The sequence below is a fragment of the Myiozetetes cayanensis genome, unplaced genomic scaffold (genome assembly GCF_022539395.1).
Source record: "Myiozetetes cayanensis isolate MyiCay16 unplaced genomic scaffold, myiCay2020 scf3, whole genome shotgun sequence".
Taxonomy (NCBI): Eukaryota; Metazoa; Chordata; class Aves; order Passeriformes; family Tyrannidae; genus Myiozetetes; species Myiozetetes cayanensis.
Window position 1 is genome coordinate 37718438 of NW_026087521.1, and position 18820 is coordinate 37737257.

Here is an 18820-nt window from a genome sequence, read left to right on the forward strand (position 1 = left end):
CTTTGTGTTTCTGTGCTGATCACTGGTGGTTATGAATTGTTTTCAGAGCTAACAATCTGGCCTCCTAGATGTGTGAGATGCTGAGACTTCATGCTGCCAGTGTCAGTCACCATCAGCAAGGTGGCAGTGAGACCTGCTCCTCTGGAGGAGCCAAACTGGCACCTCTTGTAGGAGGCCACATTTTGTGCTTTCTGTTCTTAAATAAAGCCTCCTCTCTCCACTAAATAGTCAGCCTCTCTGGAGGCTGTCAGGCAGGACTGGACCACCAACAGCCCATCAGGCAGCTGGAGACTGCCAGCAGCCACGCTTCTCCTATGGCCACACTGCATTGGTGAGCACCATCCCTGCACAGGGATGTGCTGCAGAAGATGCCCAGCAAAGCTCTGCTGCAGTGGGAAGGGTGTAACACACAAGCAAAACTCTTTCCTGGGCTGCCTCCAGCACCGCCCAGGCAGGTGGGATGCTCAGGCAGGTTCAGCTGGCAGCATCCCATTGGTAGCTGTGCAGACCTTCTGCTGCTGCCAGGGTCTTCCCCTTGGCTGACAGCCTTCGGGGCCACTGTAAATGGAAGCTCTTTGGCCAAAGATGAGTTATTTCTACAGCACATGTATTCCTACGCAGTGCAAGGGCAGACAGAGGTGCTGCCAGTTTCCTTCATGCTCACTGCAACAAGCAACGTGGCAGGAGGTCTGAGACTCCCAGCCCTATCACGCCTCAGAATGAGCCCTCCCCTTGCCTGCCTTTTCTGATTGTGGAGAGGGAGTGCACCATATGTTATCCCCTTGTAGCTCATCTCCCTTTTAATTTGATTTCCTGTCTTAAGCTGACAATTAGTGCTGCAGGGCCATGGACTTGTGGTGGCTGTGCTAAAGGCCAAGCAGAAAGTACTATGTGGCTCCAGGGTGATGTTCAGATGGATGCCCTGTCAGGGAAACAAGTGGGAATATTATTTGGAAGGTGCTTACCCAAGAACCACCATCAGCTGACATGCTTCTACTTTTAGCCCCTCAAACCTCTGCCCTCTGACTCAACAGCATCTGCAGGAGCGCTCCCACACTGGAGTGGGGATGGAATGGGCAGGCTTCCCTCTCAGCTGTCTGGCAGCGGAGAGGGACCAGGCATCTGCAGCACAGGCAGTTCTAGGACCAGCCAGGCTCTGTTCCACCGAACACGGCCAGACCCTGCTGAGCACTGGAGAAAACTCGGCCCCACTCGCTCCACCTGTCTTGGTGCTGCCAGCCCTGTGCATGCTGAGATGAAAGGGCATGCTGGAAACCTCTAAGGGGTCTGGTGAAGAAGGAGCCTGACTCATTGCTGCAGCTCCTAATAGTCCTAATGACAACAATACAGAGGGTGGAGGCAGCAGGGCAGAGAAAATAAATAGCTCTACTCTGAAGGAAGTTTTGAACATTTTAGAGCTTGCAGGTGGGCCGCTCTTTTGAAGAACATTTTAATAGAGCAAACTAGATGTTTTCCCTGAAAGTCTGCACTAAAACTGGATCTCTCGAGTGAGGATGCATCCTTTGGGTGGTAATTAGCTGATGCTTTTTCAAAAATGTTGAGGTGGATCACATACAACTTCTTTTGGCATCTCAGTCCTTTTAGTTTTTATGCTCTACATTGTGGGGATGGGCTTCTTCCATGTTTTTGCAGCTTGGAATACACCGGTACCATACTGGCTCCTTGATGTTATTAGATAAGCAGAACCCTGCAGCAGGATCACTTCTGCGCTAATATGGAAATTTTTTCCAAGTGGTAATCAGTCCAGCCTCAACTACTCTGTTTTATCAGGTTACTTCCCTTTGGAAAACCTTTCCGCCTCCATAACAAACAGGCATTTCAAACACAAGCCCATCCTCCTAACAGAGTAAGGCATCCTCTGTTCTAGGCATCCTAGGCTTCCCTCTGTGTTTTTGTTACACAATAATTGATTTTCCATCTGGGCAGTTGTACATTTGAGTCCTTGCAACGCTTCCAGAAGAAGCAGGATTTCTCACAGACATGGTATATGATACCTAAAAACCCTAGAATTCTAAGTAACCAAAGATATTTGTGACCGGGGATCTGAAATCATGATGGCAATTTGGCTGCAATGTCTAAGGTCACTAAGGACCTGAAAGTCCTTTGCTTGGAGGTCGTCACTTCTCCAGGCTGCTCTTCCATGACTCACTCCACAAACCAACCTCATTGCCACAGCCAGGAGGAAATGATTCATAAATACTGACCTTTCCCCTTGCCACCCCTGCAAAATGAGGTCTGTGTATAAGCACTCGGAGCTGGAGACATGGGAATTACAACTAGATAAACCATCCACTGACGACAACATCACGCAACCACTTCCCTGCCTGTGCTAATGGTGGAGATGTTTGCTGTGAGTCAGGCACACTCATAGGAGAACATATTTGGGGCAAAACAGAAGAATTAGGCAAGGAGGAGTTGACCCAGAACAAGGGAGGTTGGAAGGGAAGGGTAAGAGCTGAATGAAATTCCTTGGTCTCTTCTTCACCGATACTGTGAAGTCAATGTCTCATAGAAAAATAGGCATACTTACAGTTAACAAAACCAATATCCTTCATGCCGGTCTGTGTGATTCACAGTATCAGATCAGCAGTCATTAAAGAATAACATTGTTTTGTTATTATTTGTAACTTCCTCAGGACATGGGATGCTCAGCCCCAGGTTTGCAGACTGTTGTCGATGTGCTGCACAGACATGAGGTGATGAGGGGTTGCGACCCAAAGCCCTTGTTCCTGTCTCAGGAGTGGGTGCAGCAGATGGGAGGCAAATGCAAGAGGGAAGGATGTATTAGGACAAGAGGGCATGGGCTTAAGCTCTGCCAGGGGAGGTTTAGGTTGGATATTAGAAAGAGGTTCTTTACAGAGAGAGCAATCAGGCACTGGAATGGCCTGCCCAGAGAGGTGGTGGATTCACCATCCCTGGAGGTTTTTAAGACGAGGCTGGATGTGGCACTGAGTGCCATGATCTAGTAATCACAGTGGAGATGGATCAAGGGTTGGACTTGATGACCTCAGAGGTCTCTTCCAACCCAGTTAATTCTGTGATTCTATGATTCCTCTTGGCCTCAACTGGGAACCATTCTCATGACCTAGGATGTCCTTACTGCTTCCAGAGAGACCTCTCATTGAAACTTCACAGTTTAAACATCCTAGAATTTATTTCAGTCCAAATACAAAGACAACCAAAAGGACTAAGGCTTTCCATTTCTTTGTCATACCCTGTTGGGTTTCAATCTGTCCAGCAGAGCAGTATTCCCAGGGTTTGCAGCATACATCATACAGCTATCACCAGAAATGGCTAATTAAACTGCCAGGAATATCACCAGGACCTTGCAAAGGAGACCTGTTCCTTAGTTTTAAGTCTGCACTTCTACGAGGAGTTGCCACACAGGAAGACAGCAATGGCAGACTGTTCACTCGCCTTTAGTGAGAGTTGCCTCTAATGACATGATGTAGGTACAAGTACTATAGTCATCTTTGGACATGGTGATGGAGGGTATAACAGCCAACATGTGCTCACAAGGATAGCATCAGCCTTTAGAGGTGGGAATTTTCTCTCAGTAAGAGAGAAACATTAAGGCTTTACATTAACATTAATGTTTCTACATAAGTAGAAACATTAGGGCTGACTCCAGCTATGGCCAGCCTGCAGTGGGGTGGGCAGCTGGTCCCCATTGTGGCATGCTGGCATGGGCACTGCTGTGCCGGAGTTTGGGGCAGCAGCCTCCCACACAGCACTGCCCTGTTTTTCCCTCAGGCAGACAGTTCCCCAACTGACCAGCCCCACAGCTGTCAGCATAGGAACAGGGACTTGCAGCAAGGCCAGGACATGTAGGACCATGGGGAAATCTCACCCCATGCAAAGGCAGATTAAGGACCTGTTCCTGCTTCCAGCATCCTATGATGAATTTGGACTTACACTTTTTTCCCCAGCAGTATCAATGTCTTTGCAAAGGAGGCGGCGGCTCTGAATCCACCCCAAGTGTGGTGTGCATGGGGTGCTGGCTGCCCAGGTGCAGGCAGCTGCCTGGCAGAGCATCCCTGTGACTGCCATGTGGGAGGAACAGTGTCACCTCCTCCATGGCCCTACTCCCTGGGAAGAACCCCCCCTGCACAGCTCTCCTCATAGGCTGTGTGGGACAGCATGTCAGGGTTTGCAGCCTCAGGGATAGCATAAATACAGTTCTGATTGTGAGGGCTGGATCAGAGGCAGGGTAAGCAACAGAGAAGAAGACAGCTCAGTAATTTTTTATACTGCACAGAGAAAAGACTTATTAGGCAGCTGTTGGCAAGCAGGCAAGAGGTACCAAGATGAGCCAGATTTAAGAGCAGTTCTGAGGAATCAGCAACCAAGAGCAGTGTTTCAGCTGCTTGGTGCCGTACAGTACCCATCTCTGCCAGTACAACAGAGGTTTACCTTCCTCTCTGCTGCCCTAGAGAAGCATGTTCCCAAATGCAGCATCCTGCTAGTAGAGCAGCACCATTGACGCCTGCCACATGAGGAAGGCCAGCGGGCTGGAGTGGAGTTCCAGTGGCCATGGGGAGGCCTCGCACAGACAAATGGGCTGCTTTGGGCACAGTGCTTGAGTCAGCCTTGAATGCCTTCCCCAAGGATTTAATGAGAGCAGCCCTGGGCTTCGGTCTAGAATGTCTGCAGCTGCACAAGTGCATGGTAGCCTTGCAACGTGACAGCAAACAGAACTCAAGCACAGACAAAACTACAATGCAGTCAAGAGGCTGGGGAGACAATTCCCACCCTCAGGACAAATTTTGAGCTAGTGTTTGCACAGCAGGATTCACACAGGTTTCCCTTAAGAAGGAGCAACCCGGGTCTGTTGTTGCAGGCTGCCTGTTCCCTTTGGTACGTGCCCTCTCCTAGGATACTGTCTAATGCTGCCACACTTGGTTTTCCTCACATTTTTATTATCAGTATCATGAGAAACACCTCATAAAGCTCTGTCATTTCTGGGTTGTTGTTGAGAAGAGGCCAGTAATTATTCTGCAGAGAAATGTAAGTAAAGAGAAAGATAGCAGAATTTCATCATTAATGAGCAATACCTGTTTTGTTACCACTGACAAATTTTGAATGCCCAAAGACAATTGGGAAAGTTGAACCGTGTTAAAATGGCTGCTACAGACTTGGGTCCAGGGTAGTTGTCCCTTCAAGAGTACACAACTGGGTGTCATGTGCCAAAGAAATTCTTTCTTCATCACCCCAACAAGCACAGGGGCTTCTTCTGGGACCCACAGGACACAGCTCTCAGAAATCACCCTTTCAGAGGGTGAAAACTTGAATACTTTTCCCTTTTTGTGCCTACCTCTCCTCTCAATAACTGAGTAGCTAAAGCAAATAAATGCATCTGAATTATTTTGAAATGTCTTTTTCATACTGGCAATTGGATAGGATCCCAAATTTCCCATTTTGATCCCCAGCTTCCTAAAGTGACAAGTCCTTCAATGAAGTCAGTAAAAATCTGTCACAGATTTCAGCAGTGCCATAATTTCACCTCTAGAGCTTTGCCCTTTATTTTCCTGAATACCCCATTCATTTTAGCCATTCCTTCTAAATTTTTTGAAAGGTTTAATTAGTGCTGTTACCATCGCAAAGGCAGCTACAGAAGCATGTTCGCTCTGGATGGAAGGGGTCTCCTCAAGGCTGGGTGGCACCCATCTGAGGAAAGCCAGGTCTGGTCTTTGCTAAAGCTTCCAGCAGCATGTTTTGAAGTCTTTTAGAAAGACTCCTTCAGATATGGGTGCTATCTGATTACAAGGCCAGGGTGGGGCAGGGAGAGGCCTTGGTATCCAGTATCCTCAAGACCTTTCATGGAGCTGCTCCTTTTGAGGTCACTGTGTTCCTTAAGCCGTTTCACCAATGTGTTGCTCACACAACAGAGGACCGAGGCTCTCCCTGGGCTTAGGCTGAAGGGCAAATGTTAAGGTATGGCATGCCCTTCCCTCTGGGCCAGCCTGCATGATTAGGGGATCATTTTGCCAAGGAGGCCAAGCTGTTAATCAGAGGAAGGGGTGTGAATTATGCAGCACCCTCCACTGTCCACTTTCCATCGATGCGCCAGCAGCAAATCCATCCTCTGCAGAACAGCCTTGCAGAGTGCCAGGGGACCACAGAGGAGGAATCTTGATGTCTTCATTAGGGACTCACCTCCTCTGTGGGCAACTGGGTTCTGCTAGGCCCTCTATTCCCCCACTCCCATGATTCACCCCGGAGGTGCACACATTTCCACTTCTTTGCACGCCTTCATGCACACTGAAGTACAGGCTTTAATTCCTCCTGTGGAGTAGATCGCAGAGCTTTACAATCATCAAATATGAAAAATTCTAGAACAAACACTTCCTGTATCCTGAGCTTCAAGACATAGAAATATGACACCTTCTCGAGGGTGGGCAGTTACTGAACATCTCTGGCTGCTGAATGAACTGATTTTTCCTCGTTCCTAGCACCTCACTTCCACATACATATGTGAAGATGAAGGATCTGAACATACCAAGTAAATGGTGTGCAAACCTGGGTGCTGGAGATCTCTTTGAAGCTGCTGACAAACTCAGGAGCAAGGTTTCTTGGAGAGGGGAGGCCAAGTATACAAAAATTGTGAGCCAGTAAAGGATTTGAAGGAAGAACAGTGACAGAGTTTGTAAAATCTGGGGATTTTTATGGGCTGGGAGTGGACAGCAATTGGAACAGCTCACTGCAGCTCTGAGCTATTTAGCCCACTGACATCTATAGCACTGCTAAATAGACCAACAGAGTAAATTGCAGATACAGCTTTCCAGCGTCGTGTAGTCAATATCTGGCAGCTGAAAACAGCTGTATCCTGGTGCCTTCATGCACAGGAACATGGTTGATGCTTGAGGGGCCCTAAATCCGGGCTAACCCTGCCAGCTCCAGTAAACGCTGTGTTATTAGGAATCATGCTGAACTAGGGTCCTGGCCCTCTGATACTCATTTCACTCATTTCAACCAATTCTTTGTTGTAAGAGCATTTTTCTTTTCCAAGTGGTATATACAAACCTTGCCACCCTGACCTCTCCCAGCCTGCAGGTCAGCGAGCTACTGGATTTTACAGCAGCTCTGTGAGGTCAAGGCTAAAGAAAGGCCACACACATGGGATTGAAAGATCCACTAAGAGCATCACATAAATAACCTGTACTTTCAGACCATTCCTTGCTTTCAGTGCACCTTAACTCTTGCCCGGAGCAGAAACACAGCAATGACGGCGGCAAAGGCAAACCAGATTTCACCCTAATCAATCACATGTGGAAAGCAGTGCTAGCAGCTGTGAGAGGGGGAGCGCAATTCCATCTCCTCAATGTCTGGGAATGATTTTCAGCGACTGCAACAAAGGTGTAATAAAAAAAGACCCTCGTGAAGGACACTGGTGCCGGATTGCTATTGTAGGGCTCTGCCTATCAAGTACCCCTGGGCCAGTTTAGGGCGGACCATGACAGCTGAATTATGAGCAAGCTCCAGCTATGCTGGAGTTTCATTTTACAAGGGCAAATCTCACAGAGGATGGCTGCATACAGACTGAGCAGAGGATGTATCTGTGGCTGCTCAAAGGCTACCATATCTTTATGAGACAGTAGCCTCATCAGTAATGGATGGCAGAACAGATGCTATTATCATGGTCTGCAAACCTCTCCCACTATATGCTGCATGCTCAACTCAGAGATGAGGAAAGGAAAAAAGAGGGCTGGAGAAAGACTAAGCATAACCACAGCTCAGCAAAACTAAATTACTTCTCCCAAACTCAGCTTGATTTAAGGTTTCCACTTCAAGTGAAAAAAAAATCCTTAACTGAATACTCTGAAAATCAGCTATTAAATCTACTCCGATTCAGTTAAATTAAAACATTAGGAAATCAAAGACAGCAAAGTGATCTTTGTAGCCATGACAGATTTGAAAATATACATAAACTTTATTTTTATGCAAGCCTTGCATTGTGTTAGATCCCTGCCATTGCCCAGAATAAAACCTAAATACATTAGGGCTACCTGCATAAACACTCACACTTGCTCAGTGCACCTCATCAGCAAAAGAGATTGCCGAGGATTTTCAGCTGACAGGAAAATCGACCAAATTATTTAGAATTACCTTTGCGAAGAAAATACCCTTTGGTAGGTGACTATGGCTGAAACAAGCAGAATTAGGGAAAACTAGGAAGGAAGGAAGACAGACCCCAACCCTGCAAATGAAGGTGCCACCAAGCATGGTTGCCACAGTCCCACCCTGGGATGGCTAGCACCTGGTTCTCTGGGCAAGGGAACCTCTGTCCTCGAGATATGTTTACCACATACCTTCAGCTCACAGCACCATTTTCCCCCCAGCCCCAATTCAAGACAGGTCACTGGAGCCATTTCTGAGGTTATTAGTAGCAGAACTGCAGGGTTAAAGGTGTTCTGGAGAGCCCTTTCAAGCTTTCAGACCTCACTCAACTGGTCGTGTTCAGTGTTAGAGCTCAGAGAACCCTGGCAAGGAACAGCAGCACTGCTGAAGCCACCAGGAAGGCTGTGGCATGGCACAACCCCAGAAGGCCAGTGAGTGCCTTCAACGTCATTTATGACAAAGCTTATTCCATTTCTGTGTGAACCCTCATGGAGCAAGGGTGTCCCAGGAAGGCTTCTCTGATCAGATGTACCCAGCAGCAGGACCATAGAGGTGAGCCCACAGCCCACAGCCCACGCATCTGCCTGCCCCAGGAGGCAGCTCCTGCCTGGGAAGCCCCTCCTCAGCCTCCCTCCCAGATGACTAAGGATGATGGTGAGGAAGACAAGCAGCTGATTGCCCCATGGCTGCAATTTCACAACTCTAGCCATCTGTGGGCCACAACTGCAAGCTTCTTAAGCCTTCAGAAAAACACATAGGAACAATTTCCAGATTGTTTGGGAGTGAGTGTAGCAGCTTCCCTGGGGCAGCAGCAGCTAAGTGCTCCTTTGCAGCTGCTGCTCTCAACTCTATGGGCTAAATCTTAAGTACGAGAGCAGGCCTACAGAGCAGCCGCAGAAATGGTCTCAGTTTCATCCCAAACACACTCACCCAGTGAGCTATCATCTTCCCCTTTTACAGAAGGTACTATCTCTAACAGCGAGGATGGGAGAGAACGGGGGAAATAGCTAATTGTTGATAATTATCATCATGTTGTTATGTCTTACTGCCATCTCAGCCATCAGATACCTCTCTCTCTTTGCACCCAACAACGCAGGTTGTGCCTGCAGAATCACAGCAGTTGCTTTGGGCCCTCCAGCTTCATAGGTCTGACTCTACCTCTACTCAGAAAGAGATCCATCCTCAGAAAGCCAACCATTCCTCTCCATCTTTCTGAGGTCTGGAAGCACCATCTATTTTAGAGGCCCAACCCCCATCTCCCAAACCACCAGCATTTTCCCAGGCCAGCTGGGTGCCCTGGTGAGGAATGCTGACAATCTGCCATCCCGGAGCAGAGCTGTCAACGTTACTTCCCTACTGCTGAGCCCTCAGTCATCACTTGCATAAAGGATAAGTATGCAGCCCGCTGCCTTGTGACAAGAGCTGTGACTTTGTTTAGGAGCCAAGCACTAGGAAAGAGTACCAGGGAAATGTGGCTTAGTGGAACAGGAAATATTAGCGATCTGTGATAAAAATAAAAACCAAGCAGCCAGTGCACACCTAACTCAGCTGGAGGCACTGCTCTATGACTGGTGAAGAGCAGCCACAGACTCCCAGAAAAGCCAATAAAGAAATAGCTTTTCCAGTTCAGGTCTGACTTCTATAAAGAACAGAGTAATTTTTCATGTGTTCATCTGTGTACAAGAAAAGGCCCTAAGCAAAGTCATCTGCATGTTGCAGTAGCTGCTGGTACAGGAAAGGGTATGGAGAAGTTTTCAGCTCTACAGATGGTTTAAAGGGCTGCCGTGAAAGCCCACAAATCAAGACAGCTCCATCACCCTCTGGCAGCAGGTAAGGATAAGCAGGTTGGGTATAAGATACTACAGCTTTGTGCATCAGTCATTTTTAATTTATTTTTTTTCTGATAGAAAAACACATGATTGGGATAAGTGTTTCCAGCTAAAAGGATATCTCTCAAAACTCGTTATTCTGAGTGAAATGGTTAAATGACAGCAGAGTAGCAGAGAGAAGAAAATTATTCACACACACACACACATTGGTTTTTTTCTTTGTGTGTTTTGGTCAAGGCAGGTACCAGGCTGGAAAAGCTGCATTAACACTGGATTCGTATCTACAGAGTCTTTTCAAGTTACAAGACTGATAACCTCTCTTTGTCCTTGCAATTCACAGTAAATAGAAGAGCTTAATCACACCGGAAATAGGGGACAACTTGCAGATCCCTTCGTTCCTAATACAGTGTTTGCACAACTCCTGGTGCTGGAAATAACCAGAAGGTGATTTAATAATCCAAAGTCATCCAAAAACTCTGCTAAATCCCATGTGAAGCCTAAGTGGTTCTGTCTTGCTGTTGTCTCCAACAAGTGAGTAGCTGCACCATGATGAATTTTTAAGGCTGAAACTTAGCTGGCAGGGCAGTCACCCACTGGGGTTTCCATCCGAGGATCCATGGCACCGGTGGGGGGATTGGACACTGTCCATGCAGGTGGCTGTAAGGAAGATGCCTATCAAGCACAGAAGATGAAGCAGCCTCTGCTGTGAGAGGCAGCATTTCACACACAGGCACGGGGCCCCCGCCTATGGAACGCTGCTCTTCAGCTCCCAAGGCATGACCTTGGGCAGGCGGCATGGACTCTCCGGTCCCGAGTTTCCTCTTCTCCAAAACAGAGATATGATATACAAGTGGGCTGAGAGCCTTGCAGAGAGGTGCTATCACTGGTACAGGGAGTTATCATCCCCAGGCCCAGGTCCAAGGCACACAGCAACATGGAGAGCTGTTCCCTCAAAGGACCCTGGCTCTGACACCCAAGCCAAGAACAGGTTGTATTTGTTCTCCAAGCTGCAGGCTCACTGCTGTACTTTTACCTTTGTAAAAGCCAGTAGGCGCAAAAGATCCCGAAAGCTGAGCCTCAAAACCCAACAGAAATTACCAGTAATGAAATAATCTCCTCCTAGATGCTATATGACCCAATTCTTGAGCTGTCTGCAAGTTATAATCAAAGCCATATGTACAGGCATAAATATCAGAAATATTTACAAAACACTGACAAGATCTTAAAAACAAAAGTAGTGATTTCTTCATCTCACTGGAAGCCTTACAAAACACAGGGCAAATTGTCTTGATCAAAACATTCTGCTGACCACAGAGAGCTCTATGCTTCATTGTAATGGTTAGTCATTCTATAGATATTTACTGGTTTGGTTAATCTACTATGGCTGCTCACAAATTATTGCAAGGCAAAGATTATGAAGCAGGGTCATTAAAATTTTTGTTTATGCAAAATCCACTGCAGTCATAGCACAATACACCAAAGGTAAATCAAACCCCCATCCAAACAACCATTTCCCCTGCACTGGTGGCTAGCTTTGCCAGAGACATCTACTAGAATGACCAGGAAGGGCTGTAAAAGTGGCTAATTTAAAGTGCTTGTGATAAGTCTATAATGGGGTAAATGTCTCTGATGTTTTTCTAAAAACCTGAACCAAAAAAAAAAAAAAAAAAAAAAATCCCATGCACTTAAGCACAGAAGCCTCACCTCTGGCTTCTTCTGAAGTCTCTCAGGAAAACTTGTGGGTGCTGCAATCCAACCAGGCTGCTGAGGCAGAGCACAAGCTTCATGTGGGTGCCAGCTACCAGTATGGGCTCATTTACCAGTGCTTCACCCAGAAGGTGATGTCCCTTTCCTTGTAAACTCAGTGTGTAACATTAGGCCAAGACCCTACAAGTAATCAAGTCCCATTCTGAGGTCCCAAACAGCTCCCAGGTCCTTTGGGTGTTAGGACACCTTGAAGATGTTCAGCTCTGAGCAGGACCAAAGGCACTTCTGCTCTGCTTATCTTCAGTGTAGAAGGCACAAAGAAAAGTTGTGAGGAGCGTGTATGAGGGTCCTTACCTTACACATGAAAAATCCTCCAGTGGAAAGACAGAAAAAGCATTATCACAAACACCTGTAGTACTGTTTATAACTTTAAAAAAAATAAAAAAGAGAAAAAGAAAGCTTATTTCAAATTTATAAAGGACTTAAGTTGAAAGTCTTCACAACAGTTGATTTTCAAAAAAATTATCTGTAACTGTGGAAAGTAATTCAGCACTTTCTAGGTAGAACTAGGATGTTCCTGCTAGAAACAAATAGTCAAAGAAGTAAAGGCTTTCATTTAGTTCTGGTCTGGATTCAAGTAAAAAAAAAAAAAGTTCCATTTCAGCTGTGCTGTGAATTCAGTGAAATTGCTAGAGACCATTCTGGTCTAGATTTCATTTTAGGAGTGGGAGAGGGAAGACATTTAGACTGGTCTTCCTTCATATTTTATTTTGCTCATAAAGCATAGGCATTATTTCATCTTTCTCTTCCTCTCCCCCTCATTTCATTGGAAAATATGAAAGACCAGAATATCAGTGTTATCCTAGTCACACACCATTGATACTGGCACCGATTACGGGCAAAGGTCTTGCTCTGGGTTTTCGTTCCTGGGTTTTTTAAACTGAAAAAGATGCTGATCTTTTTCACCATTTGTGAAAAAGGTCAGCATCTGTCCTAGTCTGGAAAAATTCCAGTTGATTTCAATGAATTTTGAATCAGGTCCAGATTTCCTCTCTATACCCTGCATTGTACTTCAGATCAGAGAAAACCCTAGTAAGACAATATTCCCCACTAGGAAAATAATGGCCCCAATTTCTAGGACCATTTCTTATGTACTATGAATAGGTGAGCAGTCTTATTTTACATCCTCTTAATCAAAATTTAAAGCAGAGAAGTATGTTTTTGATGCAGTTTTATAAAGATATCACCATTGATGCAGGAGCAGAAAGAACCACAAATTAATAAATTCTTGTTCCACCATATTTATGCCCTCACAGAGACACTTACCTATCCCTGTTACTAAAAGCTCATAAGGGATATCTCTAACAGCTGTAAGCAACAGTGGGTCCTTGACTAGATAATAAATCCAGAGATGCTTAATTGGCTTTTCAAAGCTGCTGAGCACCAGCGCTTGCGAGAGGTCAGGTCTTTAAACTATCATTTGCGTATCAAATATTAAGTTCAAATGCCCACATTTTGGATGTTTACTATTGAAAAGAGAACTTGAACTTGTTACAGCAAAAGCCTTCTTATGGAAGAGGTTACTGAGACCTCCCCAGTGAAGGCAAACAGCACCAACAAGTCTAGGTCAGCGCATACTTTGTCACTGAAATTAGTACACTTTTGGAAGATGCTGAAAGTGAGGTCCTGCTGCAATACAAATACACTTGAGGGGAGTTCAAGGCATCCAAGCAGCTGCAGCTCTAAGGAGACTCCCAAACAGCAGAAGTCATCGCACATTTTTCTTGTCATACCTCATTTCGTTTCCCACGAAGCTAGAAAAGAACAGGTCGGAGCTCATGCCGAATGGTGGATCTGTTCTTTCGGGACTACTTTCAGGTAATTTGAAATTCAAACATAGTGCTTAAGATACATAAAAAAGAGCAACAAGGCACATTTAATGCTTCAGTTTAGATTCCTAACGTCACACAGAGTGAGGCATTCACAGGTAAAGATTATGAGTCTGAATTCTGCATCCCAAAGACCTGCTGTATGAGAACTGTGACACCGAGTATTAGAGAAATCAGCTGGAGTCAGTGTGGGTACTCACACATCACGCACAGCAAGAAGCAGAACTGAGGACTGAGACTCATAATTGTGTTATATATATAGATTAAGTGGAGCATCTAAGTGGATCTTTTTTCAGGGGTCATCTACACAGGTTCAAAGCATTCCTCTTAGGCCCTTAGATTGAGCTTGACATTGGAAAAGCTTAGATCAGGCTTTAATCACAACAAGATAGCCCACCAAACCAACCATTCTTCCAACATACTGAAAGCTCTTTCAATAGATACCTCTTTATTTGAAATGGAATGTATCTTGAAAAATATGAAAAATAAATCACATCTCTCAGAAATTATTTTTGAGTCATATTTACACACAAATTTTTTTGATGACACTGATATTTCTGCTCAGAATAGGATATGCTAGAAAACATGTGGTACATCATTGCAGCTATAATTCAGAAGCTGGCATTTGCACATCATGAACCTTAAAAAAGGAATTACTTCTGGATGCCACAGAAACAACATCCACTTGATCTTCCTTTTTCAGTTTCTAAATTGTCTTGGTCACCAGAGTTTAGATTTTCTTGCTGAATCTGCCCCTTAATCACATTCTCTTGGTTTCTTTTGTTTGTTTGTTTATTTTTAGTTAAGACACATAATTTTGACCTTTTTATGAACTGACTGTCCCCACTTTTGCTACCTCTACCAAGCACTGACCTGTGTCTGTTTTACAGCATTTTTGTTTATTCTCTAATGAATTTACTTCAGTCATGTGCTGTCAAATGTCTTTTTTTTTTTTTTTTTTTTTTTTAAGGGGAATGACAATTTGATTTCTTTACTTTCAAAGCTCTGATAGGATGGAGCATGATCTGCTGGACTTATTTTTATAGTCATTGCTTACAAGGCAGTAACAGACAGTACAAATGAAGACCATGCAGTAGTAGAGGGACAAGACAAAAAAAAGACCAGAACTACCTTTTATAACATCAAAAAAATTCTTGGTCTAAAATTACTATCAGCCAAAAAAAAAAAAAAAAAAAGAGCCCGTGGAATTTAGAGCGTGAGAAAGTTGTCAGACTGTCCACATCAGACAATTTAGCCTTATTTATACCGACAGGGCATGAGCCACACAGTCTGACTGTCCCCAGGGGACCCCAGCCAAATTGTTCCCATTCAGTTTTGAGGAGACAGTCCAGAGACACAAGGGGGAAGCTTGAGCCTTACACCCATCCCACCAGCTCAGCGTGGATTTTGTGATGTGACCACCTCTCACACTAGGACTCTGGCTGACACCAGATTTTTTAAACAGGTAACAGAGCAGGCAATGGCAAACAGCAAAAGTTTGTTGGTGAGCTACCTCAGTTCAAAAGGTTTTCAGAGTATCCTTCAGAGCAACTTAAAACAAGAAACGCAAAGTGACATTGACCTTGAACTGGTGAAAAGGAGCAGCAAATTCAAAATGAAAGCTATTTTCTCATACCTTAACGAAAATTTTATCGCTAAAATTTTCATCATTTGTTTTCAAAGTACGAGTACTTCCAGAAGAAGAGTAAAACTTCAGGTTTAGACTACATCCATAGGCTTCTGTGGCATTCAGAGGCTTGCATTCACTGAGGACAAGAATACCTGCCTCTCTTAGAGAAATACATGTGTCTCTGATCACATAGAAATTAATTGTCATCAGTTACATTTATTCTTCAGTAGGCTAAAACGTATTTTAGTAGGTAAGATCAGTGATACGTCTGTAGATCTGAAAAGGTGGATTAGTTACTCAGTAAACTGTAATTAATTGCTCCAAAGAGAGGAGCCAAATTACAAATTACAGTCTATTTTGTAAGTCTTTGACTAGCTCATTAGAGGATCCCCTTGCAGCTCTAACATCGAAGCGTTAGCAGAATGATAATGGCAGATGTACAGAGATGTGGAAATTGACTATTATGATTGCCAAGACAGCAACTCTAATCCTAGAAGATGTGGGGCATCTTCAATTGGAATTAATCTCAAAATAATAACTTTGTTAGAACAGCTGCAATCTACCACCCAAGTTCATCACGCAACCTTGTCAAGGGCAATATCAGAGAGAAGCGCTCAGGAGTAACTACAGAGGATAATCAGGATTTAATTCTGCACCATGACATGTTTTGCAGGTCCAGGTATGTGACCCCAAAACCTGGGGGCAAGGGACAAAACAGGAGGGCTAACACAGATCCCAAGTTTTTCCTTACTGACTGAGCTTAAGCTTAGGGTGCAGAAGAAGGGACCAACGTGCGCAGTAGCCAATTCTAAGATCTTCCTTTGAGTATCACTTTAGCCTTTTGCTTTAAACACTTACAGAAACAGCTTGAACAGAGAATGTGGGGCTGTTAATTTACATCTCAGTTCACCCAAAAAAAGTCCTGAACATGAAACTTCAAATGATTTTGTTTATATTCATATGTAACTTGTAAAGGGGCCAAAAGTAATTTTCCTCACCACACTAATTAAAATAAATAGCTCCATGGCTATGACTTTTTACCTTGAACCAGAGATAACGGGCCATATTGTTCTGTTCCACTTACAGCCTCCCCACTTCATTTAAACCAGAGAACCTGCCATAGAGGCACACAATATGAAGCCACCCACCCTCTGAAGAGCCCTGTCCTAGAAAGCTCACAGGCCTACGCCCAGCTCCCTCCCCTGCACCGGCAAAGAGCTCTGACCCGCTCCCGCCAGCATCGACAGCCAAACTCCCACTGACTTGTAAGAGACAGAGGAAGACACAACAGCTGTGCAATTAGCCCTTTGTTTTCCAACTTCTTTGCTTCGTTAACGTTTTTAGAGGCAAGATTGCACGCCTCTCTCAACATCTGACAGTGCTAAACACCAAAATTAGTCTAGTTCATCTCAGCTAGAGAGCAACTTTCACTTTATGAAGACTGTGACCAAAATAATCCATTTGCACACCAAGACATACGTAAAACAGATTTTAAACTATGGGCTGCTTTAATGCAAGACACTTAAAAAACGCCATGAAAAAGAAATACAGATTGACAGCCCAGATCACTTAAAAAACAAGCGTGCAGAGGGAGCCCTGAACTTGGACAGAAAGAAACATTCATGAACGGCTCAGCTCTGGCCCACCAGCCCAGGAGCAAGCACATCACAGTGATAGCTGGAATCCAGCTCAGATTCCTGTATCACAAAAGAAGCTGGTCAGGTTCTCCTCTGCTCATACATTAAACAGATGGGTTTTAACCTCAGAATAACAAGCAACATCGCTTTTTTGAATAGCCAAGCATGAATAACTTTTTACCATCTTCCACCACGTTTAATATTTTAAAAGGAAATAATTTAAACCTCTGACTACAATTGTTATTCTCATTAGAGAAAATAGATTTCATATGCAGTATGGGTGTCAGCCAAATTTCCAACTACACATCATATTTTCCATGTTAGTGGAATAAAGTGTATTTCGGATAAAAAAATTGACTTTTCGTCAAATTGCACAGAGACAAACTACCCGAAACTTTTTAGTTCCTTCAGGGAGCTAACATGCACATCGTTTTTTCCTTTGCTTTTATGATACAGCCTACATTCAGAAACGTCTTGCAAATAAGCAAAAAAAGGAAAAAGATGAAAACAAAACCAAAACAACCCTAATAAATAAAATAAAATACATTAAAATAAAGTTACAGTACATGTCTCCTAGAAATCCCATCGCACCAAAGTATCCTTTCCAAGGTTCATAAATAATAGATTTGAAATGCTTCTCGGCACCGAGGGCGGCAAAGCAGCAGCAGGCTGGGGTTCAGGCTTTTGAGCCGCTTCTTTCCGGTCTACCTGCCCCTCCGGCGTTTCCCCAGTTTCAGACCCCCGGCGCAGGTCCGCCACGAACGCGCTCAGTCCCGCTTCCCCGAAGCGCTCCGTGAACGCAACCTGCAGTGAGACAGAGAGCACAGAGGGCAGCCCGTGAGGGGAAGCAGCGGGCAGCGGCCGGAGCGGGCAGCGCCCGTCGGGAGCGGCGCTGGGGCCGGTCCGTACCTGCGCTAGGCGGAGTTGGACGCGCCGCGGAGGCGCGGGGGGCCGTGGGGCGCCGCCAGGTGCTGCTGCTTCTGCCGGGTGGAGCGCACGGCCAGGATGGCCTGGCGGTTCTTGTACTGCACCATCTGCAGCGTGATCGCCGCGTTCCAGCCCTGCTCCTGCGCGCACCGAAAGTCGATCTCCTTCCCCTCGGCCATCACCACCGTGAAGTACACGTACTTGCCCTTCCGCTCCACGCAGTCCACCGTCTTCATGTTGGAGAAGTGAAGCTCCTTAATCTTGGCCGCCGGCTCAGCCGGCAGCGGCGGCTGCTGCTGCTGTTGCTGCGGTGGCGGGGGGTGTTTGGGGGGGATGAGGAGCAGCCCCTCCTCGGTGAGGATGCAGCGCTTCTTCTTCCAGAGCTGCAGCAGCCCGTCGCTCCTCTTCTCCAGCACGCCCTCCTTCACCGCTTTGCAGCCGCCCTCCAGCATCCTTCTGGCAGGGTTAGGTGGTCTCCGTCCGCAGGGGCTGGGCTCGGGGTGCAGCCGGCACCAGCCGAGGACTCTCCGCCGGGCGCCGGCTCCGAGGCGGAGGGCCGGGAGCGCCCCGGCCCGCAGGAAGCGCAGGGGCTGCCGCCCGTGCCGCGGCGTGGCGGGCGGCGGGCGCTGCCGGTGCGGGCGGCCGGGGCTGTCGGCGGGCTTTTCCCTGCCCTCCGCTTTTGAACGCGCCTCTCCCACCCCAGAGTGACACCCAGCGGAAACGGCGGCTCCTCCCGCCCGCCGGGCACCCCGCGCGGTGAGAGCGGAGCGGAGCCGCCCCGCCCGCTGAGCGGGGCCGGGGGCTGCGCTCCCGGGCAGGGGGCCCGGCCCGGCTCCCGCCCCTCCTCCAAGGTGCGGCGGCCAAGGCAGAGCTCGACAGTGCTGCGGTAGGAAGGGTTTCCCCGCCGTAGTTAACCAGCGGTAGACTAATGCAGGGAGGTTAACAGGACAATTCAAATGCTCTATAGCGCTCGTTTGCCTTCCTCGAGGTGTTCCAGCAGTATTTGTTTGGAACACATTTCCTTCGCCTGACCCCGTGGGGAATAGCATCAAAGGGCCCTCC

At 46.3% G+C, this 18820-nt stretch overlaps 1 protein-coding gene across 1 annotated transcript; it reads right to left on the reverse strand.

The window, feature by feature from the left end:
- Window positions 1-13991: 13991 nt before the first annotated feature.
- PHLDA1 (pleckstrin homology like domain family A member 1) lies at window positions 13992-18476 on the reverse strand. The gene is made up of 2 exons (XM_050324482.1): window positions 17741-18476; window positions 13992-17635 (listed from the first exon to the last, which is right to left on the reverse strand). The coding sequence occupies exon 1, from the start codon at window positions 18208-18210 to the stop codon at window positions 17746-17748; it is 465 nt and encodes a 154-aa protein (XP_050180439.1). The 5' UTR covers window positions 18211-18476; the 3' UTR covers window positions 13992-17635; window positions 17741-17745.
- Window positions 18477-18820: the final 344 nt, after the last annotated feature.